At 36.7% G+C, this 27,417-nt stretch overlaps 1 protein-coding gene across 1 annotated transcript in view; it reads right to left on the minus strand.

Annotated features, from left to right (window-relative positions):
* Positions 1 to 25,834, minus strand: part of FAM83E (family with sequence similarity 83 member E) — a 139,521-nt gene extending 113,687 nt beyond the window's left edge. The window contains exons 1-2 of the mRNA XM_053690658.1: positions 25,472 to 25,834; positions 13,548 to 14,145 (exon numbers count right to left, since the gene is read on the minus strand). Of these exons, the coding sequence (XP_053546633.1) occupies positions 13,548 to 13,997 (450 nt within the window). The 5' untranslated portion in view covers positions 13,998 to 14,145; positions 25,472 to 25,834. The remainder of the gene's footprint in view (positions 1 to 13,547; positions 14,146 to 25,471) is intronic.
* Between the last annotated feature and the right edge of the window lie 1,583 nt (positions 25,835 to 27,417).

Raw genomic sequence — 27,417 nt, forward strand, 5'->3', positions numbered from 1 at the left:
TGGTGAACTTCTCCTCTGTGGAGTATGGTAAACTTTTCCTGTGTTTTGGATGAGGTAAGTTTCTTCCTTGTTACAAATTTTGTGCTTCTCCTCTGTAGAATATGGTATATTTCTCCTTTTATGTGAGGTGTTGTAAGCTTCTCCTCTATGGAGTATGGTAAATGTATTCTCTATGGAGTGTTTTGAATATTTTACTCTATATAGGAGGAGTGTTAAAGCGACATTATACACTCATTTTTTCTTTGCATAAATGTTTTGTAGATTATCTATTTATATAGCCCATAAAGTTTTTATTTTTTGAAAAAATGTATAGTTTTGCTTATTTTTAAATAACATTGCTCTGATTTTCAGACTCCTAACCAAGCCCCAAAGTTTTATGAGAATACCGTCAGCTACCTTCTCCAGCTTGCTCCTGTTTGTGTAAAGGGTCTTTTCATATGCAAAAGAAGGGGGAGGGGGGGAGTGTCTTATTTCCCACTTGCAGTGGGCTTTCCTGCTACCTTTTTAACAGAGCTAAACTGAGAGCTTCTAAGTAAGTTTTTAAACAGTTTTATACTGGATTTTTATATCAGTATCTGTGCATCTTATTCTTTATAGTAGTGTCTATTACATGCAGTTATATGAAAATGAGTGTATACTGTGCCTTTAATCCAATGCCACTGTTTAGAGATTTCTACTAAATATTCAAAGCATTCCATAGAGAATACATTTACCATACTCCATAGAGGAGAAGCTTACAACACCTCACATAAAAGGAGAAATATACCATACACTACAGAGGAGAAGCACAAAATTTGTGACAAGGAAGAAACTTACCTCATCCAAAACACAGGAAAAGTTTACCATACTCCACAGAGGAGAAGCTTACCAGACCCTAAGGATACTGGGAGAAAGGAATACCATACTCCAACTGATCACCCAGAAGTGAACAACTTTTACACAGATAGGGATTACATCCCCTCCACACTACAAACATACCTCACAAGTTTGAGGTAAAAAAAGGTGAGCAATATTCTTCTTTTCTTTTGGCCACACCACACATCAGTGCTTTCATACTGTACCATAATTTGTTCTTCTGTTTGTTTCTTTCCTCCTTTCTATGAGCGCTGACATCTGGACCCTACATCTCATATATCATATATTATAAAAGGCCAAGGCCAAGTGTGTTTGTCTGAAGCCGTCATGCGCAGTAGAGACTGCGCGGACAAACACACCTGGTGGGGGCGTGACCGGCATCGGGCGTGCCGTGATGGGGGCGTGGCAGGCATGGCGAGGGTGTGTGGCCGGTGGGCGTGACAAGGGGGCGTGGCCTTGCAGGAGCGTGTGGGAGGGGCGTGGCCGGCGGGAGAGACCAAAACAGAGGAAGGAAGGAAAGAAAGAAAGCGAGCAGAAGACGGGGGAAGAGCAAAAGAGGGAGAGAGAGCGCAAGAGAGTGGGAGAGAAAGAGGGGGAGAGAGAGGGGGAGAGAGAGCTCAAAAGAGAGGGGGGAGAGAGAGAGCTCAAAAGAGAGGGGGGAGAGAGAGCTTAAAAGAGAGGTGGGAGAGAGAGCGCAAAAGAGGGAGAGAGAGAGCGCAAAAGAGAGGGGGAGAGAGCGCAAGAGAGGGGTAGAGAGCGCAAGAGAGGGGGAGAGAGAGCGCACAAAAGAGGGGGAGAGAGAGAGCTCAAAAGAGAGGGGGGAGAGAGAGCGCAAAAGAGAGGGGGGAGAGAGAGTGCAAAAGAGAGGAAGGAGAGTTTAAAAGAGAGCGCAAAAGAGGGGGGAGAGCGCAAAAAAGAAAGGGGGAGACAGAGTGCAAAAGAGGGAGAGAGAGAGAGCAAAAGAGGGAGAGAGAGAGAGCGCAAAATAGAGGGGGAGAGAGCAAAAAAGAGGGGGAGAGAGCGCAAAAAAGAGGGGGAGAGAGCACAAGGGGGAGAAAGCACAAAAGAGAAGGGGAGAGAGCGCAAAAAAGAGGGGGAGAGAGCGCAAAAAAGAGGGGGAGAGAGCGCAAAAAAGAGGGGGGAGTGAGAGAGCTCAAAAGAGAGGGGGGGAGAGAGAGCTCAAAAGAGAGGGGGGAGAGAGAGCTCAAAAGAGAGGGGGAGAGAGAGTGCACAAAAGAGGGGGAGAGAGAGTGCAAAAGAGGGGAAGAGAGAGCAAAAGAGAGGGGGAGAGAGAGAGCAAAAGAGAGGGAAAGAGAGAGCAAAAGAGAGGGGGGAGTTAGAGCAAAAGAGAGGGGGAGAGAGAGCAAAAGAGAGGGGGGGAGAGAGAGAGAGCGCAAAAGAGGGGGGAGAGAGAGCAAAAGAGAGGGGGGAGAGAGAGCACAAAAGAGAAGGGGGAGAGAGCACAAAAGAGGGGAAGAGAGAGTGCAAAAGAGGGGAAGAGAGAGCAAAAGAGAGGGGGAGAGAGAGAGCAAAAGAGAGGGGAAGAGAGAGCAAAACAGAGGGGGGAGAGAGAGCAAAAGAGAGGGGGAGAGAGAGCAAAAGAGGGGGGAGAGAGAGCGCAAAAGAGGGGGGAGAGAGAGCAAAAGAGAGGGGGGGAGAGAGAGCGCAAAAGAGGGGGGAGAGAGAGAGCAAAAGAGGGGGGAGAGAGAGAGCAAAAGAGGGGGGAGAGAGCAAAATAGGGGAGAGAGAGAGCAAAAGAGGGCGAGACAGAGCAAGAGGGGGGAGAGAGCAGATGAGGGGGGGAAAAGAGAGAGCGAGCAAAAGAGGGGAGAGAGAGCAAAAGAGGTGGGAGAGAGAGAGCAAAAGAGGGGGAGAGAGAGCACAAGAGGGGAGAGAGAGAGCAAAAAAGGGGAGAGAGAGAGCAAAAGAGGGGGGAGAGTGCAAAATAAGGGGGAGAGAGAGAACTCAAAAGAGAGGGGGGGAGAGAGAGCGCAAAAGAGAGGGGGGAGAGAGAGGGAGCAAGGGTTGTAACCGCGGTACCTAAAAAATTGGCCCGTGTACATGGACTTTAGGACTAGTAATATATATATATATATATATATATATATATATATATATATAGATAGATAGATATATATATATATATATATAGTTTATTATTTTATTTTTTTTCCATCTCAAGGTGTTTAATGTCCCTTTAAGTTACTGCATATATCTCACAACTGTTTACTTCTTGCTACATAGAACTGGTTCCACAGTGAAGGATACCTTAATTACTAAAATGTCTTCAAACCCTCACAAATCAAATTTGAAATAAAAAATTAATAAATACAATGAAATAAATAATCCAACTATAAAACAGTCCACTCAACACATACACAATTAAAAAAATGAAATAAAAATGAAAATGAGACCACCTCATCAGCTTCGATATAGTGAGACTCAACGGCAAAACAAAATACTTCACATGAGCTAAACAAACAGCCTTTATAAATTCTATACTCATGGTCGAGGGTTAATTTAGAAAAAAAAATCTGATCACATCCCAAGAAAGCAACACAGTCAGCCTTTCAGTCTAACTGTAAGGTTTCTGAGACACTTTTTGTTTGATCCAGTGAGACTTATTTACTATAACAAAACAGATATTAAAAATTCTACACTTACAAACATTTACCATTGTTCAAGCATTTCTGAAGTTATTGCTGCTATAATAGCGTTAACCACTGATCAATAACTTCTTGTTTCTTATACAAGATTTCATGTATTAGACTCTTAAAAAATAATAGATGTTATTGACACGAACAACCACTAAATTTATGTCTTGAAAGATACAGTAGGTGAACCATAGTGCAGTGAATTTTGAACATGAGCTCTTCCTTACGAAGCCCATGATCAACAAACCTAAATGAATCTAGCCCAGTATTAGATGAAACAAAGAAAAAATATGACTTTAACATCCTTTTTATGCGTACCATGCCAGCTTTGCTCTACATTTTGTAATGGGATTTTTAATTAAATTATAGTTCAGTCCCTGGAACACATAAAAACATAAATGTCGTCCACGCCCCTTTTCTCACAGCCACAATGTCTATACCAGATTAATACTTGAGTATACATTTAAATATTTTGAAACTAACATTAGTAAATAAGGTCATAAATAATCATGTTGTAAATTCAGCTGTCACAAAATGAGTTGTATAAGTTAATTAAACAAGAAGACATTGCTTCATAAAAAAGAATTACATGTGCCATATATATTATATCCTTAAGGAACTATAAAAGAGAATTATTGCATGAATCAAGTTATAGGCATGTTTAACTTTCTTTATCTTGAAGGCTTGCCAGTCTGGGTGTGGAAATTATTTTGCTTCTCGATAGAGAACGGCACCCAGTACTGTTACTTCACCAAATAATGTTTTGTTTGTAAAAATGATGGCAGTCGTATCTACTCAGCACAGGAGTTTTAATGAAACATAAGAACTGTGCATTTTGGTAGGAATTAGGAAAGGAATTTACATATGCAGGCATACCTCAGAGATATTGCGGGTTCGGTAAAGCGAATATAGCAATAAAGCAAGTCACACACATTTTTTGGTTTCCCAGTACATATAAAGTTATATTTACACTATATTGCAGTCTATTAAGGGCTAGATTACAAGTGGAGCGCAAAAAAATTTGCAAGGGTTTTTGCAATTGTTTGTGCTCTGTTTAAATTGCACTCATATTACAAGTGGATTTACTCGATAATCCTTACCGCTATCTCAGAGCTGTTTTCCAAAAAAAGTGTAACAAAACACATCAAATATACATTACAAAACTACACTTACGCTCATAATAACACTGTCTAATAAAAATAATGAAAAAAAATATTGCACAATAAAGTTATAAGGGCCCAAAGATATGAGATCTCGCGTGTTAGAAAAAAAAGGCTGCAGAGGACTTTAACATTGAGATACATACATATACATGTCTAAAGATGTCTATATATGTAAAAATATGTATCAATGAATTTATATGTGTATATATATATTTACACATATTCCCGAAAGTACACAAAAGTACTGAGAATGTGCAGGGGCGCCCCATAGTATCAGGGATGGGATCTCTATTGGAACCTGTATCAGAATGGGTGGACTCCATCTTACAGCCCTTAGTTCTTGACTTAACCAGTTATCTTAGGGACTCCACACATTTAATACAAAAATTGAAAAAGGTAACTTGGACTACCAAAAGTAGATGGCTAACGTTAGAAGTGGTGTCACTCTACAGTAATATACAACATGTACTTGGTTTGGAAGCAGTAAAATATTTCTTACATACACGCAGCAATCTAGAGGAGGCTTTTCAGGAATATCTGTTGAGAATCATAGAATACCTTTTGACGCATAATTATTTCTCATATGGAGGGGTGTTCTACCTGCAGAGATGTGGCACAGCTATGGGGGCCAAATTCACCCCCATGTACGCCAACCTATTTATGGGTTGGTGGGAGCTGTGCCACATCTTTGCAGGTGGAAACCCCTTCAAGGAACACATTAAACTGTATAACAGATTTATTGACGACCTCCTCCTAATATGGGAGGGGGACGATACCTCAATAGAGAACTTTTTAAAATACATAGGAGCTAATAGAATGGGATTTAGATTTACACATGAACTACATAATAGAGAGATCAACTACTTGGACCTCACGCTACAAGGTAACATTACTAGTAGCACAATTGAGACAACTATATATAAAAAACCAATAACTAAAAATGCACTTTTGCATGCAAAGAGCAACCACCCTAAAGAAACATTTAGGGCCATAGCAAAAGGCCAACACATCAGAGTAAAAAGAAACTGCTCTAATGAAATAAACTATCTAAAGGAGGCTAAGATCTTAGACAAACAACTAAAAGATAGAGGTTATAATAAACAAACTATAAAAAATGCCCGTATGGCAGTGTCCACAAAAGAACAGGAAGACTTGATTAAAACAAAACCAAAAAAGAAACCTAGGTTTGATACTAATAGAATTAAGTTTGTTACACAATATTCGCCACAGTATAATCAAATATGTAATATAATAAAAAAGCATTTACCCATTTTGAAAGCCGACAGTAGCCTAGCAAAAATAATTGACAGAAACTGTTTATTTTCATATAGGAGAGGCAAAACGATAGGGAACATAGTTTCCCCTACAAACTTAAAAACAAATAAACCAACAACTTGGTTACAATCTAAAGGACTCTATAAGTGTGGATATAGTGACTGAAAAGCCTGTAAACACGCAGATATAGGAAACACTTTTAAATCGATGAAGACTGGTGAAACATTCCAGATAAACAGACACTTAAATTGCAGAGACAAAGGGGTAGTGTATCTCATATAGTGTAACATTTGTAAACTTCAATATATCGGTAAAACGGTAAGGGAAATAAGAAACCGGATTAGAGAGCATTTATCTAGTATCACGGTAGATACAGAAAAGAACAGACAAAGAGAAGACAAACTCCTACCCATAACAAAGCACTTTATAGAGGTACATAATAGGAACACAAAATCACTCAAATGGACAGTAGTAGAAAAAATAATCCTAGACTCAAGAGGTGGTGATCTAGAATATATACTTAGTAAGAAAGAGGTATATTGGATGTTCCGCTTAAAAACAAATATTCCCTATGGTTTTAACTCTAGGTTTGAACTCATAAACTTTTGGGAATGAACCCATTAGTCATATAGTCCCATAATGGAAAATTTAAACCCTAATATCAACTATGGGTCCAAACCAGAGTTCCTGTATTAATTTAAACAATTTCCTGTAATTATATCTAATGTAAAGAGAACAACAAGACGTTAAAGATTAAAAACTAAAAATAGAGAGGACTATACTGCCATTTTCACATAGTTGATTGTAGACCATCATATACATATATATTAATGAAAAGAAAAAGTGGCAAAATTCACTATACAATGGGCAGATAGACTTTATTTATTTATTTATTTAATTAATTAATTGTTACATCTCATATTACAATAGACTCCAGAAGCCCCAATAAGATAGCATATACATACACATGTAGTCTTTTGTACCCCATACAAATTATAAACTGCAAACTGGATAATAGTGACATTAGGGGTTAACAGACAGCAATTAAATTGGGCAAGTGTGTTTTTAATTAACCTCATTACAATGTGTATATAGCTGTGCAGTTACTGCACCAGATCAGAGGTCTGTGAGTACGGCTCAGCAGAGCTGAAACGCGTGAGACCTGATATGATGCCCTTTTTTAAACCCTCATGCTTTGTATATGCTTTTAATATATACCAATAAATCTATAATTTTTATCTTACTCATGGCTGGAAACTCCTTTGTTTGTACTTGTATATGTATTTACAGACATATATACACATATAAAAACATTTATATATATGTATACATATATAGACATATATATATGTGCATTGGGGCCTTTTCCCGTTAAGTAGATGAAAACATGCAAAAGCATATTTAATAAACTTTTTAACTATGTATTTAAAAGGACACTGAACCCACATTTTTTCTTTTGTGATTCAGATAGAGCATGCAATTTTAAGCAACTTTCTATTTGACTCCTATTATCAAATTTTCGTCATTCTCTTGGTATCTTTATTTGAAATGCAAGAATGTAAGTTTAGATGTCGGCCCATTTTTGGTGAACAAACTGGGTTGTTCTTGCTGATTGGTGAATAAATTCACCCACCAATAAACAAGTGCTTTCCATGGTTCTGAACCAAAAAAATAGCTTAGATGCCCTTCTTTTTCAAATAAAGAAAGCAAGAGAATGAAGAAAAATTGATAATAGGTGTAAATTAGAAAGTTGCTTAAAATTGTTTGTTTTTTCTGAATCACGAAAAAAAAATGTGGGTTCAGTGTCCCTTTAATGTAAATATTTCACATTCCAATGTTCTGTACATAGAGGAATATGTTCTATGTATTCATAAATAGATATTCCTATATATATCTGTATATATCTTTCTATACCTATATATATAATCATCATCTATATATATATATATATATATATATATATATATATATATATATATATAGGTATACATATATATTTGTTTAAAAAAACATCAGATATATGTAGAAATATTTATTATTATTTATTTTCTGTTACGAAAACATAATTTCAACTGCCTACACAAGGTCAATAGGATGTTTTTCTCTTCCAGACAGGCAGAGAGACGGTTGTGTACAGGTTTCATGTGTGCCTATCCAGGATGGTTAGACTGGTGGTGAAGTTGCTACAAATCATGACAAACTCATGTCAGAAATAGATGAAGAGTGTGCAGTGCCGGATGGGGGTTGAGCAGAGCTGGGCATGATTGGGTGAATTGGGGTAATAACTAAGGATATGCGAATGTGTTTTTATTCTAATTCGAATGTTAGAACGAATGTTATTGTAGAAATTCGAATTACATAATCGAATGTTGATAAGAACGAATATTCTTAAAAATTCTATTATAGAATGCTATTTACAGTTTTCGAATGTCACTTTCGTATTTGAATGTTTATAATTAGATTGAATGTCCACATTTAAAATTTCGAATGTAGCCTTTGATTTAACAAATACTATTCAGAAGTTCACTAGATCATGTGGTAGGGAATTTAGTAAATTGATACATAATAGATACAAATATATCAATTCAAATGTTTCTATTTTGAATATTGCATAATTTGAATATTTAAAGAAAGCATTAGAAATACTGTTGCAAATATATAAATTTGAATTTTTCGAATTTGGATATTGCATAATACGAATCGAATTATTAGAAAATTCAAATTCAAAATTTAAAGGAAGCATTAGAAATACTATTACATTAAAGGAATGTTAGAATATTGTAAAAAAAAATCGAAATTCGAAACGAACAAACAAATGTGTTAAAATTAATTTCCTTTTTCAAATGTTGCGAAACATTCGCCCATGCCTAGTCATGACTAAGTGGTTCTCTGCAATCTGGTACATCAAGCAGAGCTTCCAAACCATGACAATCACTCAAAATGCAGAACAACAGAGAGCTCTGTATATGTTTCAAACAGATTGTAGTGATATTGATAAGAAAGCAAACAAACACCTGAGATTTTTTATTATGAGGAATTTCACTTTTCAGATTTTAACAAGCCATTCTTAATAAGTGATATCTTTTAGAGTTGCCAGCTATATAGAATTTCAACTGAAAGTTATGTAAAATATTTGTTCAAAACTGGTCACATTGTTTTATTTATGATTATGTTGAATGTATAATTGTAATCTATATTGCAATAGACATCTATTAGATAAAATGTAAGCTTTCTATATAATTTAATTTATAAGATTATAATCTAGCCCAAGCCCACAAGAAATGAGCATTAATGCTCCAATAAGTGCACTTGTACGCAAATATCAACAGTTCGAAACATGGCCGCCAGCTTGTGCGCAATAGTGTCCATACAACCAGCTACATCACAGTAGCGCTCATGTAGTTCTAGGTTGGGCGTTAATATGAACAAGCAAGCAGCAAGAAGGGGTGGCTACAGGGTGATAGAATAAAAAGTTATGGAGTGTTTCAGTCTCTTAATATAACTGTGCCAATTGATTTATATTATGCATTAGGAGCTATTGTGAAACAATAATGGAGCCACACTATAAACTATAAATTCTGTATGTGGTTATTTTCTATAACTTGGTACAAACATATAACTCATCCAGGAATGGTTTATAAATCATTGCATAATTACATTTTAATTTATGATGACAAAGACCAAAGATTAGCGCAGGGGTAGTAAAATTGATCGCCAATAATGTTATGTAGTAAGCTATGTGCAACTGTTTAAACAGCAAGCGTTGTAGACAGTTGCACATTGCTTAGGAGCGTATATAACATTAGTGGCAATAATTGCAACTCATTGATATAGAACTGCAGGACTTGTAACTCTTCAGACAAAGCACTACCGACTGCTTGTAGACAGCGCTGTCAATCAAATTTAACATGGAACGCCCACTAAAACAGTCTTTCATATGTATATGTTTAGCTATATATTTTACCAAAAAAAACATATATATATATATATGTATGTATGTATTTTTGAATAAATAGAACATATTCTTCTATGTGAAGAACATTGAAATGTTAAATATTGTTCCACTTTTCAAGCTCCATTGAAGTCTATGGGGGAATACTTTAATGCAGGCGCAATATTCCAAGTTTGGCTTTTTGTGCTCGTCTGGTTAACAATTGTGCAAAAACGGTTTACTTTCAAAAAGCTTACTTCTACAGTAGTTTGCTTGCAAGTGATAAATAGCGCTCCAGTTGTAATCTAGCCCTCAATGGGCACACCACCTAGCTGATTTTACTGACCACCAGGCTAAAATTTAAGAGCCCATAAGCTTAGTGTTATTCTACACTAAGATCTACCCTTTACCATATTTCTCACAAATCAGCAATTTCACCCAGAGAAGTGCCAGTATTGGCACTGAGCAATTACTTAACCAATCTGAGCCAGCATCCCACACTGATCTGTGCGATGCTTACCTCTTTGGTTGCCAGAACTGAACACATATAAATAAACAATGTTACCCCTCTTTTGACTGCCAGAAACAAAAAGTGATTGTCAATAACTTAAATACATCAGTCATTTTACTCCCCCTTTGTAAGTATGAAGCAGAAAGATCAGTTAACCTACTTGTTTTCAAACCTGTCCTCGGGCCTCCCTAACAAGCCACATTTTGAGGATATCTGAACTAGAGCACAGGTGAAATAATCAGCTGATTAGTAAACATGGTTACTTTACCTGCTCTCATCCATGATAATCCTCAAAACCTGGCCTGTTGGGGAGGCCCAAGTAGAGGTTTGAAAAGCAGTGAGTTAATCTATTTGTAGTGACACTTACTGATGAGTGACTTCGCCCTATAGAGATTTATATTGTTAATGTTAGAATAGAATGACTCTTGGGGGCATATTTATCAATGTGCGAGCGGACATGATACGAAGTAGCATATCATGTCCACTGCACATCGATAAATGCCAACAGCATATCATTGCACCAGCAGTTCACAAGAACAATGCCACCCCCTGCAGATTCGCGGCCAATCAGCCGCTAGTAGGGGGTGTCAATCAACCCAATAGTATTGGATCAGGTTGATTTCTGGCCGCCGCCTCAGAGCAGGCGGACAAATTATGGAGCAGCGGTCTTTAGACCGCTGCTTCATAACTTCAGGCTCGCCAGAAGCAAGGGACATCAAGCTCTATACGGAACTTGATAAATATGCCCCATACAATCTGTTTATCAAGTAAGCTATAAAAAGCAAGCGCAACAGTAAAAATGGCTTCAGCGCAGTAGGTTCACTCTGCCATATTTATTACTGCTTAAAGTACTTATATACATTGTACCTTCATAAACAGGTTGTCATAAAAACATATCACTTATTGTTACTTTTTAACTCGGTATATATATGTTATATTTACTTCCTGATATTCAATATACACAACATCATAAATTAAGAAGTATTTTCCCTTCTCTTAAAGTGCCCTTTAATTTATCTCTCATTCTCAGCAAGCTTGCTGTTTAAAACATTAAAGGGGCATGAGTGAAAAAAAAGCTCTAATGTGTTAGGGCATTGTGTTTATGCACTGCTGCTTGTGTTTAACTCCTGCGTATGGTAAACACATAGCTAAAACACATCTAGTAAGCCAATGACAAGGAGCATATTTCTGCAGCCACCAATCACCTAGGTATGATTTTCAACAAAGAATACAAACAGAACAAAGTAATGAGTTGATCACAATCCTTTAGAGCAACTTATTAAATGATTTATCTACAAAAATTCCCATAGACTTTATTGATCATTGACTGTTGAAAAGCATTAGATACATTTCCTTAAATTTGCAATCAACCTCTAAATCTGATCATAGAAATAAATTGGAAAGCTTTTCTTTATTATTATTTTTACACTCTCGAAAGAAAAAATGTTGGATTTTATGTCCCTTTAAAAAAAAAAAAAGTTATTCTCACCCTGAAAAATCATTGCATTAAAGAAAAAAACATTAAATCCAACATTTAATGTCCATGTAAAATTAAAGGGTGAGGTTAAAGTATTTTATTATTGCAGTTTTTCTTGCATATAAGCATGAGTTTAACTCCTGCAAATGGGTTAAACACATAGTTAAAGTTAGCTCTAGAGAAGCAATGCACTACTGGGAGCTAGCTGAACACCTGCTGAGACAATGAGAAGAGGCACATGTGTGTGGTTATCAATCACCAGCCTGCTCCCAGTAGTGCTTTCCTGCTTTTGAGTCAACCTATTTATAATTTTAAACAAAGGATACCATGAGAACAAAACAAATTTGATGAGAGAAATAAAGTGCATTCTCTATCTGAATTTAATTTATCAATTATTATTTATTGTTTATTTTGTCTGCTTCTGCTGTAAAATACATCTGCAAAAATTGTGCTAGTTCCATTCACTACAAAGAGTCTGGACATCCTCCATTATACTTCAGTATGCTGAAAGTTTCCTAAGCATGCAACAAAGTGATTGGCTGATTTTAATGTTCATATGAAGGGATATGTAATAAGAGAAAAAAGGCGATGAGTCCCATAGTGTGTATCCATTCATTTTTTGGATCCGGGACTTAAAGTCCATTAAGGTGCTCCCTTTGTCTGACGCCTTTCACGCATACATACATGCGCTAATTTTCAAAGCATTTTCCAAAATCTAAAAAAAATAAACATTTGTTTTAATTGAAGGGATTATTTTAAATAGCATGGTACTATACCGCGCTATAGCCCAATGCCTCCGGCAGTGAGGCATGTTGTAATATCACGTTGTGTCCCTTGCAGAAAGACCAGCACTTTTACAGGGACAAAAACACCTTAACGACACGTAATGTACAGGGTACATCTTTGTTATTTATATTGTATGGAGGTGCTTTTTCAATGGACAAACTCACCAATTGTCCTTCACATTTTGATGCATATCAGGAAAAGTCATTATTTAACACATACTGTATTTTAGTTACAGGGACAGTCTAGTAAAAATTAAACTTTCATGATTCAGATAGGGCACACAATTTTAAGCAACTTTCCAATTTACTTTTATCATCAAATGTGTTTTGTTCTCTTGGTATTCTTTGTTGAAAGTTAAAACTAGGTAGGCTCATATGCTAATTTCTAAGCCCTTGAAGGACACCTCTTATTTCAGTTCATTTTACAGTTTTTCACAGCGCTAGTATGTGTGTCATATAGATAAAAATTCTGCTTACTCCCATGGAGGTATTTATGAGTCAGCACTGATTGGCTAAAATGAAAGTCTGTCAAAAGAACAGAAATAAGGGGGCAGTCTGCAAAGGCTTAAATACAAGGTAATCACAGACGTAAAAAGTATATTAATATAATCGTTTTGGTTATACAAAACTGGAGAATGGGTAATAAAGGGATTATCTATCTTTTCTATAAATCTGGCAGTTGCTATGGAGCATTTCTTTACTCAGGCATGAGTCCAAAACTAAACACTGGGACATTATTGTTCTTTAGTATAAACAATGATATAGGGTTGAAGTTTAAAATGATGTCCTGTGAAGCCCAAGTTTTTAATTGCCAAACAAATCCTTGTGATGTGTAGCTTGCCAACAACTGGTTTGTGAAACAAAAAACATAAACCCAACACAGTATGGTACTTTACCTTTAAAGCACTCTGTATAGTCCTTCGAACTACCACCTTAATATGAGGTGCATTATTAGTGGGAGGATGAGTGTATAGCTCTGCCCTGGTTATCCCTTTCCATGTGCCCTCTTCAGGCCAACCTAGATCTAGTCCAGGGGTTGGAACATCAGATTTTGAAGGCCAGTAGCTCACACTCAAGTCTTCATCAAGTTCAGATTCATCCTCCAACTCTATTTTCCCAAGCTGGGAATCAGTTACAGATTTTTCGATAGAATCAATTTCTTCTTTTGATAGAAAATGACGAATACCTTCCTGTTTAAGACAGTTTTGAAAAGCTTGTTCGCCATAAGACAACAAGGTTTCTAAGGCTGTCCTTTGCTTTTCTGAGTAATAAAATTCAGGGCTGGACTCTGTAACATCTGCAAACTCACAGTCGTCTGCCAAACACTGTAGCTGAGAGTTTGCCATTTTGAAGTCGAGTTTTCCCAAACCTATAGGTAGATATGGTGTCTCTGTTTAACCTTCTGGTATTTGTATTGCCAAAGGGAAAGAGTATTCTCCACAGTCATTGATGTACTATGAGCAAATTTAATTTTGTAGTTCATGGATGTTAGACCTGGGGGGGAGGAAATTACATTTTAGTTAGTAACTAAGAAAATTCAGTTTTCTATATTTTAATGATACACAGATTAATATTTATTACACTTTCAAAAAATAAATATTTGTGACCTGTCTAAAATAAAGCTACATTATTCAAAACAGAACAAGTATTTTTTTATTGTCAGAATATATTTTACTAAAAAAAATGTATAATGTATAGATATATGTTTGCCCAGAATCTAATGAGTACAATGATATTGTGCAATGAAAATGTTGTGACAAACTAAAATTAAGTTATATATACAGTTATACCAATCATTTGTAGAGTGTAGCACCATTGTATTTTTCTTAAAGTGTGCGGGTCACAATGGAATATCTGGTACCTCCAAAAAGCACAGTCCACAAAAGATATGTGAGCATACCACAGTTATATAGAAAGGTGAAAAACGTTATTGGAGGATCTGAGACCTCAAAAAATAGCAACGTTTCGGACCTACATGGTCCTTAATCATGCAAGATAAGAGGACCCTGTAGGACCGCATGATTAAGGACCATGTAGGTCCAAAATATTGCATACTTTTGTTATAATCAATAAAAGGGGCATGGAAGTCAAAATTAAAGTTTAATGATTCAGATAGAGCATACTATTTTTAAAAAATCTGTTCAATTCACTTTATTAAAGGACCACTAAACACAGTAGAATAACATCCTATATAATAAATGGCCAAGTATGTTTGTCAGATGCAGTCATGCGCAGTAGAGACTGCACGTGACAAACATACCTGACCGTTTGGATCCTGACACTCGGCACTCAGCACAGAGCAAGGCTGAAGCGGAGTGTCAGGGAGCGTGGCCGACGGGAGCGTTGCGATGGGGGCGTGGCCAGGTGTCGCAAGGGGCGTGGCCGGGGGGAGAGAGCCAAAGAGGGGGGAGAGAGAGCAAAAGAAAGGAGGGAGAGAGCCAAAGAGGAGAGAGAGAGAGAGAGAGAGAGAGAGAGAGAGAGAGAGAGAGAGAGAGAGAGAGAGAGAGAGAGAGAGAGAGAGAGAGAGAGAGAGAGAGCAAAAGAGGGGAGAGAGCAAAAGAGGGGAGAGAGAGAGCAAAGGAGAGGGGGGATAGAAAGCAAAAGAGAGGGGGGAGAGAAAGCAAAAGAGAGGGGGGAAGAGAGAGCAAAAGAGAGGGGGGAGAGAGCAAGGGGTGGGACCGCTGTACTGCAAAAAATGGCCCGTGTACACAGGCTTTAGTACTAGTAATCAATAAATGCATAAAGAGACAATGCAAAACCACTTAATTTGAATTTCAAATAAGTTGTTGTTTTTTTCTGACAAATTTCAAAGTTAGTTACATTTTCCTTCCCAATGCATTATTAGACAGCCATCAGGAAATCACAAAATGCATATAAATAGATAGATAGATGGATAGCTAGATTGCTAGATAGACAGACAGATAGATAGATATGCAGAAAATATTCATAAATTAGTTTTACAGTGACGCCATGAGAAACTATTACCCAGACACACTTATCTAACATACTCCAAGAGACTAGGGAGGTGCCCCATTACTACACTTGAGGTCTCTCTCTCACAGATGTGGCAACTTACCTCATATTGATTGGGGTAACTTCTAGTAAGTGGAACCTAACCGATAGTGAGCTTTTATACATGGGACTCGGGCACCAATACTGCATAATAAATTATTAAGACTATTGTGTCTATAACACCCAATAGCGCTGAAATACCCTTGTTTTACATATTACTCTCTTTCTACTAGGCACCCTCTGAATCCCATCCCATTCACACTGGTGAATACTATTAGTTCTGTATAGCGCAGGATCTGTGCAGCTTTGTGCTTTGGATACTATGGGGCATATTTAAGATGGTGTGAGCGGACGTGATCCTGCCATCCGATATTGTGGATCATGTCCGCTGCACATTGATAAATGAAGACAGCATACGCTCTTGGCATTTATCATTGCACCAGCAGTTCTTATGAACTGCTGGTGCAATGCCGCCCCCTGCAGATTCGCAGCCAATCGGCCGCTATCAGGTGGTGTCAATCAACCCGATCGTATTCGATCGGGTTGATATCCGGCGATGTCTGTCCACCTCCTCAGAGCAGGCAGACAGGTTATGGAGCAGCGGTCTTCATAACTTGTGTTTCCGACGAGCCTGAAGGCTCATCAGAAACACGGAGCATCAAGCTCCATTCAGAGCTTGATAATTCGGCCCCTTTGTGTTTTTATTAAATAAATATATATATATATTCTGTGAATTCTTGGAGCTGGTGTCTCGGGAAAGCATACGTATAATAAAGACCAGGCCCAGCAGATTCACAATATGTCATTATTATAATTTATAAGTCATGGCATGTGGGATAGCCGCAACAATAACTGTAAAAAAAATTGTTTAGATTTTAGTAAATAATATTGATAATATCCCACTGACCACTGCTGTTACTGTGATCAATCTTACTAAGTTGTCATCAAGGGTAACCACATGTGAAATAGGGGTCCATACAGGATTTTGGGGGTTACATTATATATTAGAGAGGCCCCATTGTGCAGTACAGAAATAAAAGCACTTTTTTTCCCTTGCAAGGTGTTCACTGTTACCATAGTGATCACCTGACTATACAGTGGAAGTATTGTTCATATCTACATCTTGCTACAGATATGTCTGAAGAAAACCTGTGTTAGTCAAACAAGCCCTTTCTTTAAAGGGACAGTAAACACCTTGTAATTACAAGACATGTTATTGTGCTGTTATAGAACATCTCAGCCAAGACGTAAAGGGAAAGGAAACCCCCAAATTTTCTTTCATGATGTGGATAGAGCATACAATTTTAAACAACTTTCCAATTTACTGCTATTATCAAATTTGCTTCATTATCTTGTCATCCTTTGCTAAAGGAACTGCATTGCACTACTGGCAGCTAGCTGAACACATCTAGTAGTTAGCCAATCACAAGAGACAAATGTGTGCTGGCACCAATCAGCAGCTAGCTCACACTTGTGTAGGATATGTACGTATTCATTTTCAACAAGGGATAACAATAGAACAAATCCCTTTTGAAAATAGAAGTGAAATTAAAAGTGTCTTAAAATTACATGCTCTGTCGGAATCCTGCAAGTTTAATTTTGACTTTACTATCCCTTTAATACTTTTAAAACAAATTAACATCCTTTATTTGGCAATTATTTTTCAATAGCCAAAATCCGCCCACCATTTACCTTATTTGGAGAAGTCAATGTTGGCTTTACTTAGCAGTCTACCAGGCTAGCCAGTTCATAAAGTTAGTATACAATGCATTTATTTGCTGTTGTTACCATATTACCAAATATGTATCAGAGCTAGCCTTGAAAAGTCCCTGGGGTGCACTTGAAATCCTGAGCATTAGAATTTGCTCAATTTTAGAGATAAATTACATGAAAAGGGGCAAATAAATAATACAAATATATTGCAAAGTAGTTTCTTTATACATAACTAAACATTTTATATAAAAATCGCAGTGTTTACTGTTCATTTAAAGGGACATTAGCTACTTTAGTAACTGTAATATAAAATGTTTGTTTATGACTCATAAAATAGCTTTAACATTTATTTTCATTATTTGCCCCCTTTTCTAGTAATTTAAAGGAACAGTAAACACCCTAAGATTTTAAAATAAAATGTTTAGTTACACGTATTAAAACAATTTCATCATTTCATTTCCCCTTTTCATGAAATTTAGCTCTGAATATTGCAGACTTTTTAATGGAAATGCACACTGAAGAATTATCATTGACAACCCTGCTACATATCTTTTCCTAATTGACTTTAGCAGATAACAACTGCAAACAGTGTACTTTGCTTTAATATAATGAACACTGCTAGTCTCAAGTATGAATTGGCTCCTATATAGGCAAATAGTAGATTAACTAGTCCTAAAGCCCGTTCACACGGGCCGTGTTGTGTTATATTTCATTCTCTCTCTCTCTCTCTCTCTCTCTCTCTCTCTCCTGTGCTGCCCGGTTCTCCCCTGCTGTGCTGCAGGGTCCAGCTGCGATCAGCTGTGCTGCAGGGTCCTCGCGCTGCTGTCGGGTGGGTGCGCGTGCGATCAGCTGCAAGAGTTTGTCTGAACTGCGCATGACGGCTTCAGACAAACTCTTGTCTTTTATAATATAGGATTAGGCTACTGAAAATACAATTGCAGCAAACCAGGTGTTAATTTGATTTAAAAATGCTTAGATTTCGCTAATATATTATTCTATAGCGAGACAAGAGAGATTTCTTGTTATTACAAGCTGTTTAGTGTCCCTTATAAAATATTATAGTTCTGAGGACTGTAAGTGCAGGCAAGTCTAACCCACATATTTGTCCGTAATTGGCATCCGCAGGGTTTATCAGATAAGAATTGAAAACAACTGTACTTTATCTAACAAAATTGATAACGGCTATTTATGTCAGTTCCAGTAACATGTATTGATTGGCTCCTTCATATAAGCAAATAGTGGTGGAGTTTGGCTCTACAGAAGCAAGCAATGTTTTAATTCATTCAATTATTTTCACACTCTCCTAATATGTTAATTTATTGCAAGGAAGCAAAAAAAAAAATTGAAATCAAGGAGTTTACTGTCCTTTAACCCTTTGAGTGCTAAGCACTTTCCCACCTGGGTGCTAAGATTTTTTAATGTTTTGTTTATTTTTCTATTTTTTTAACTTTTTAATTATTTTTTTCAGACTCCCAAGACTTACACTGTTGGAAAGGTGAGGCGATTACACTGTTGGAAAGGTGGGTCTTGGGGGTCTATAGCTGCTTAGATGCCTGAGATACAGGCTTCTAATCAGCATGCCCCCTGCTCCTATACTTAACATTGTTAAGTATAAATAAAGTTGCGCGGTGACGTCATCACGTTATTGCGCGTGACGTCACCACGCAAAACGGGAAGCCCCGGCTATGCCTGTCACTTTACAGGCACGATCGCCGGGGTAGGAGCGGGTGGGAGCCCCCAGATCTCCCTCAAGGTGGGAGAGTGCTAGTGACGGCTCTGAGCCGTCATTAGCACCAGAGTGGGAAAATTCTGTGACGGCTCAGAGCCGTCATTAGCACTCAAAGGGTTAAAGTAATGCTGCAAGTGTTTAAAGTAAATTTTTGGGCTCGATGATCAGATCATACGTGGATTTTCTCGACGACCCTCACAGTGGCTGCCCTTGTGGAATTATCGTAAAAAAGGGGCAGTCCCTGTGAGTGGCGAGATGTCTCCTATTGAAGTAATGGAGCTCGCTGGAAAGGGACACTTCACTCCGTGGAGTTAGCAGCGAGCAGGGGTCGCACTTTAAAAAGTAAATCCTCTAGCCAATATAAATCACAATTTGTTTATGCATGGCATCTTACAATCGCCTACATTTTCATATGCATGAGTTTTTCTATTAGGGCTCTATGTATTTTGAATATTTTGAGAAAAGCTCACCACCTTTTAGCTTACAAGAATCTGTAGTGTGGAAATCTTTACAGAATTACGCTGGGATTAGAGAGACAATTTCATATTCGCCCGTGGAACGCCCATGTTCATACCATTTTACAAAAAAACAACAAATATGCTTTGTATTTTGTACTAATAAGTACGAATTTCAATCAATGTACTTAAATTCTTGTGCATATTTAATACCATTAATTTCTGTGTAATTTACATACAAATATGTTTTCATAAATACGATTTTTTTGGTTAAGAATTTTGTTACTCATGATTCAGATAGATCATGTGATTTTAAACAACTTTCTAATTTAGTTCTCTTATCAATTTTCTTCATTTTCTTTGTATCTTTTGTTGAAAAGCAAAGACATAAGCTTAGGAGCCGGCCAATTTCTAGAGCACTATATGGCATCTGTTTTGCAAGAATGTTATCCATTTGTATAAGTACTAGATGACAGCACTATTTTCTACCCTGTAGTGCTCCAGATGTCTTCCTCGGTTTCTCTTCATCACAGAATATCATGGGAATGAAGCACATTTGATAACAGAAGTAAATTGGAAACATTTTTATAATGGTATGTGCTGTCTGAATCACAAAATATATTGTTTGGATTTCATATCCCTTTAACAATACCATTTTTTTCTGCATATTTTTGTGTGAATGGTTAAATTGTTCATTTTGCATCATTTTTAAAAAACAATTTTTACTGCAGTTTTGTAATGCATGCGTCTCCTCCCCATACAAAAATGCAGTATTTTCCCCCTTAACGACACACCCTGCTTGCAGGGTAATAAGTGGGTTTAAATCAATCCACCAGGGAAATTCTTATGGAATCTCACCAGCCCAGGGACCATTAGATAATCCGTCCCATACTTACAGGCTACAGACAAGAGCTATTAAGGTGTTTATGAGTGGGCAGCTATGTCAGAAGTCTTAAATTACCTACAGGGAATAAAAGAAGAATAGACCCCCATATAACCTAGAGTCCCATGGTAACCCTCAATGGAAAGAGGATATTTGCTTTCAAGCAAGTGATAGCATTCCATTAGCATTTGGTGAAAATGCCATTGTTTAACCCATTATTCAGCAGTTTTTAAAGGGGCATTGTACACTAGATTTTTATTTGCATCAATGCTTTGTAGATGATACATTTATATAGACCCACCTGGGAGTGTTTTTGTAAAAATGTATGGTTTTGCTTATTTTGTAATAACATTGTGCTGATTTTTAGATTCCTAACCAAGCACCAAATTATCAGACGTAGACCCAGGTCTACAGATTCTTGCTGCTATTGTTTGTGTAATCTGTCAATTTCATACACAGAGACAGGGTGAGGGTCAGCTTTTCCTGCTTTTCCAACCCCTTTAAATGGGTTTCCCAGCCAAACCTCATCAACAGTGCTAAACTGGGAGTTTCTATGTAAGTTTTTAATTTTTTTATACTGGATTTTTAGATCAGTCCCTGTGCATATTCTTCTTTATAGTAGTGAAAATTGGTGTACACTGTCCCTTTAAGCATTGAAAGAGGGAGGCTGCTGCAATGATGCCCCTTCTTTAAAGGCAATAACTTAGGTAACTGTAGCCTAGGTTTGATATATAAAGCCTGTAAGCAAAACTCATATCTCACAGAAAAATGTGCCACAACATCTGAACTCAAAAATTGCAAAATTCGAAGAGAATTGTACCAGCTGCTCATCACAGCTGCGATTTGCAGATTTAACTCCATTATAATCAGTCATAACCAGTCACTTCTTCCATTGTCAGGGATACTGGAGTCACAAAAACCCTAGGAACACTTATAGTGTAAATTAACTTAAGCGTAAACATTGGTGGACTCATAGAACCTCAGGAGTGTGCATGTGTATCTAATACTGTATGGTAGCAGTGTTTGCAACGTTTGAAGAGATGTTGCACATAGTTGCAAACACCTCTGCCATAAAAGTGTTAAAGTCATGTGATAAAGACTTCCCACAGTTCCATAAATCCACCTAAGTTTACTCTTTAATAAAGGATACAAAGAAATCAAAGCAAATTTGCTAACAGAAGTAAATTGGAAAGCTGGCTAAAATTATATCACAAATCATGAACATTCATTTTGATTTTACTGTCCCTGTAAATGATGATTCTCCTAACCACAGTATCATGTGCCTTCAACCTCAATGAATAGCATTCTAGCAATCTTTGGTAGCAACTCATTGTATGTAAAACCACCATTGGTGGATTTCCACAGTTTGGGTAAGACTGCTCTAAAGCAGGGTTCTTCAAACCATGGGTCGGGACCCATTACTGGGTCACAACACCATGTTTACTGGGTCGCCACTTGTGTGTGTGTTATAGTAGAGTGTGTGTTGTAGGAGAGTGTGTGTGATGTGTGTGTGTTGTAGGATAGTGTGTGTGATGTGTGTGTGTGTTGTAGGAGTGTGTGTGTGATGTGTGTGTGTGTTGTAGGAGAGTGTGTGTGATGTGTGTGTGTGTGTTGTAGGAGAGTGTGTGTGATGTGTGTGTGTGTTGTAGGATAGTGTGTGTGATGTGTGTGTGTTGTAGGAGAGTGTGTGTGATGTGTGTGTGTTGTAGGATAGTGTGTGTGATGTGTGTGTGTTGTAGGATAGTGTGTGTGATGTGTGTGTGTGTGTTGTAGGAGAGTGTGTGTGATGTGTGTGTTGTAGGATAGTGTGTGTGATGTGTGTGTGATTGTGTGTGTGTTGTAGGAGTGTGTGTGTGTGATGTGTGTGTTACAGGAGAGTGTGTGTGATGTGTGTGTGTTGTAGGAGAGTGTGTGTGGTGTGTGTGTTGTAGGAGAGTGTGTGTGATGTGTGTGTGTTGTAGGAGAGCGTATGCATGTTTTCAGCAGAGTGTGTGATGTGTGTATTGTAGGTGAGTGAGTGTGTGGCGTGTGGTGTAGGAGAGTGTGTGTGGTGTAAGAGAGTATGTGTGGTGTGTTGGTTGTAGGAGAGTGTGTGGTGTGCGTCTGTTGTATTGAAGTGTGTGTGTGTTGTATGAGAGTGTGTGTGTGTTGTATAACAGTGTGTGTGTTTGTTATATAAGAGTGTGTGTGAAGTGTATGTTGTATGAGTGTGTGTGTGTGTTGTATGAGAGTGTGTATTTTATATAAGAATGTGTGTGAAGTGTCTGTTGTATGAGTGTGTTATTACCTTTAACAACACTTTCAAGTTTGACTACAGTTACGAATAAAGTATGCACACATTTTAGTCACATTGCCAAAAATTGCAGCTATCTTGTTGTATATTACTTCAGAAATGTTCAGACCAAACATAAAAATAGGGTTGTAATGGTATGTGGTATCATTGCACTGGGTATTGAACAAAAAGTTTGAAGAACCCTGTTCTAGAGCATTAATCATTTTAGATGATGTACAATTCTCATATGATTATGCAATGGAATATTATAATAAGGTTGTAGTTGAATACATAGAAGTGAAAAGCCTGACATTTATTCTAACCCTGCATACTATCACAATGTCATACCTTTGTAAATGTTGGCTAGTGGATTAACTAGTGTGGCAGGAAAAAAAAAAACTATCTTACCCCAGGCCATTCTCCTCCCCCGACCAACATTCTTTGTCATTTCTTAAAGGGATACAGTACTACATTTTTTACTACATTTTTTAGTTCTATCAAATATGAAACAGCAGCAATTGAACATGTTAATCTAGCAAGAAAAAAGTGAAATAAAAGCTCCTCATTTAAAAGGAAAACAACAGGAAGTGAGTGACTGTGTACAATTGATTCTTAGGACTCACTACTCACTATGAGAGCGAGAATGCCATAAAAAAAAGTTTGTTTATTCAGCACAATATCCTCATTTTAAAAAACAAAACAACAAATTGCTGTAATAGTTTTGCAACATCCTCTTTTAGGTGGAATAGAGAAAATGTTCGAGTATCATCTTCCATTAACTGTATTCCTCTTGCATTGCTCAATCTATTTGACTGCTTTATATCTGCCCCTAATTGTCCTCAGCAGAAAAGATAGATAAGGGGAAACCTATGTTTCAACATGGCAGTGCCCATTACTTTATAAAATTAAGTAGAATTAAGATTTTTTTTTAAAGAATAATAAAAATATATTACAAAGTTATTTTACTACACATAATTACAATTTCAACTGTTAAATGTCTATTTAAATTCTAACCTTTAGTTCTACTTGATTCCTTTATTTACTTTATAACAATAAAATTACAGAAGTTGAAGGACTTCTTTGGCTGCTCATAAAACTAAAATTGTTTATAATATTCTAATTACGAAATAAAGCCATTTATAAAGACAAAGCAATACTGACCATGTCAATTAAAGGACCAGTCAACACAGTAGATTTGCATAATCAAAAAATGCATGATAAGACAATGCAATAGCACTTAGTTTGAACTTCAAATGAGTAGTAGATTTTTTTTCTGACAATTTAAAAGTTATGTCTATTTCCCCTCACCCTGTACCATGTGACAGCCATCAGCCAATCACAAATGCATACACGCTTATTCTGTGAATTCTTGCACATGCTCAGTAGGAGCTGGTGACTCAAAAAGTGTAACTATAAAAAAGACTGTGCACATTTTGTTAATGGAAGTAAATTGGGAAGTTGTTTAAAATTGCTGCTCTATCTGAATAATGAAAGTTGAATTTTGACTTGTGTGTCCCTTTAACTGAAAGGTGCACTACATGTCTTACTATTTCAATCTGTTCTGTCATCTGTAATAACATTTTCAACTTTGATGGGAAGATCTGTTCCTATTGCTTATTGCTCCCTATTCATAATCTATCACCATTATATAAGGATACATAAAAACGTAATAACTTAATTATTAAAAAAATATGTACAGTATTTGCTCTGAAAAACTTAAAGGACCAGTAAATACAGTAGATTTGCATAATCAAAAGACAATGCAATAACAAAATCTGAACTTCAAATGAATGGTAGATTGTTTTCTGACAAATTCCAAGTTATGTCTATTTCCACTCCTCCTGTATCATGTGACAGCCATTAGCCAATCACAAATGCATATACATATATTCTGTGTATTCTTGCACATACTTAGTAGGAGCTGGTGACTTAAAAAGTGTAAATATAAAAAGACTGTGCACAGTTTGTTAATGGATTTGGAAAGTTGTTTAAAATTGCATGCTCTATCTGAATTATGAAAGTTTAATTTTGACTTGAGTGTCCCTTTAATACTGAATACAAACACTACATAAATTAGTTAACTCATTTGTAAACCCATACTCCCCCAGTTAACTCTTAACAGCTTCAGAATTAGTTGTTGTATTGATTTATTTAAGGTATAGCAAAATTTGATAGAAAGCAGTAAGTGATCTCTGCAGAACAGTAAAGGTATAAATGGCTATAAAAAGATACTCACAAAGGGTCAATGTAGTAAATTCAGCAGAATTTCTACTCGCAAACCATGCTGAATTTTTCACAACCAAATATGCCAATGTAATTACCTGGATTTAGAACCTAATATACTGTGAAAATCTACAATTAAACTACTTTGTAACTTAATTTTTAACGCCTTTATTGCACCAATAGACTTTCGCAATAAATAATTTATCTAGATTTGGGTTGTTTAAAATTTTATTTTAAATAGTTAAATAAAAAGATGCTACAAACAAAATGTGTGTACCTATGTTTACTACACACCTACCGTTTTAGAAACAAAACCATGTTTTTTTAATAGTTATTGTTTTATTTAAAAATGCTTAACCATATAGATGCCAACAGTGATGCACTTTAATACATGAAATACAAATACAAATATGACTTTATATACTTTAGATCAAAGTTACTTTATTTATTAATCAGCTTTGCAATCAAATGAGCTTAAAAAAAACAAAACGCTATTTTTATAATTGAAATTAGACTGTAAATAAATATGGTACCTGATTGTGATTGCCTCTTCATATATAAAATACTTCCACATCAGACCAGGATCCGTGTATTGAAAGCTTTACTGATTTATATTTCCCTTCCATTGTGTAGAACACGTGTCCTGACTTTTTCCAACTCTATCATCTTCATAGCCATTCCACATTATTGTAATCAAAAAGCCCGTGCAGTTGGTTCCTTTAGTCCCATTGGGTTTTATTACAGAGAGAGAGAAGGGAGAGGTGGCTGGGTAGATCCCAGCAGTTTTCTTTCTCTCCACCTGTTTCTTCCTTTGTTCTTCCTGTCATAATGCCAGACACATAAGACACACCAACAGGTCATGCTGTGTACCTCTGCAACCAGGAAACATTCTCACCTTAAATAGATCACTTGACTGATTTGCAAGCAAAATAAGTCACAGTGCCAGTAAACTGTAAGATAAGAGAGCTGCTGAGTTGTATTGTACTGGAGGTAAAATTGTATATTTTTCACTGCCTCTCTTTGTTATTGATTTTTTGATGGAAGTGAAGATTCTTGTTTAGCCACAGATGAGTCACAAGTTGCCTAGTTTTTATAATTGCCATTAAGTGTTCTGTAAACTGTTGCTACAATAAACTGTATTGATGTTAAGGCAAATGCACATGGCTCTCAAAGGTGTTTTGTTCTGCCTCACATGCTTCCACCCTGGTTAAGTTACTGATTTCATTAAAGTTTCATATTGGATAACAAATGCCCAGAATAAACACATGTTGATGATGTCTGCATCACAGAGGCAGGGTCAATTTAAAGGAAACATTTTCAACACTTTTCAAATGTTTTAAAGAGTATTTTGCTCAAACAGTATTTATTTGTTTTAAAGTGATGATAAATTCTCCCCTTAATATAAACAAATCTGGAATGTTAGTTATATTTTAGATAGAGTTAAATTCATCAGATGTAATGAAGTTGCGCAATAACTTACTTTTTAATATAAATATGAAATTCATATACCCCACGCTCTGCCATCCACTTCAAAAGTAAATTTTTTTGTGAGCTAAAGGTTTGAATTGTTGTCCAATCAGCGCTCCAGCTACAAACACAAGGCGCCTAAAGGGGAGAGCACTTATTGGAGAACAATTCAAACCTTTAGCTCACAGAAAAATGTACTTTTGAAATGGGTGGCGGAGTGTGAGGTATTTCAATTTCATATCTATATTAAAAAGTAAGTTATAGCGCATCTTCATTACAACTGATGAATTCAACTCCATCTAAAATATCACATTCCGGATCTGTTTTTATAAAGGGCGGAGTTTACCGTCACTAAGATAGATAGTTACACCATGATTCTTAGATTGATGAAATTAGTATAGTGTGCAGATAGTAAATTAGATGAACCACAGCATACAGCTTCACATTAAAATTGACATGTAAAAAACAGGTTTATTGGAAGTTTGAATTAAAGGGATATTCAACTCAAAATTAAAGGGATATGAAACCCAACATTTTTCTTTTTATGATTCAGATAGAGCATGTCATTTTAAAAAAATGTCCAGCTTGCTTCTGTTATCTAATTTGCATCGTTCTCTTGCTATACTTTATTGAAATGAATACCTAGGTATGCTCAGGAGCAGTAAAACACTACAGGGAACTACCAGCTGATTGGCGACTGCACATATATGCCTCTTGTCATTGGCTAAACCGATGTGTTCAGCTAGCTCCCAGTTGTGCATTGCTGCTCCTTCAACAAAGAATACCAAGGGAACAAAGCAAATGTGATTATTGACATACATTGTGACATTGTTTAAAATTGATTTATCTGAATCATCAAAGAACAATTTTGAGTTTTATATACCTTTAAGCCACATAAAATGGTGCATCATGTGCAAAAAGAAAACGGGATGTAACATTTTTATTACTTATTTTGATCACTTTTGTGCAAAAAAAATGTGGTTTCCCCACTCCCTCTGTGAGAGGCTGGAAT

Source organism: Bombina bombina, chromosome 8, assembly GCF_027579735.1.
Source record: "Bombina bombina isolate aBomBom1 chromosome 8, aBomBom1.pri, whole genome shotgun sequence".
Taxonomy (NCBI): domain Eukaryota; kingdom Metazoa; phylum Chordata; class Amphibia; order Anura; family Bombinatoridae; genus Bombina; species Bombina bombina.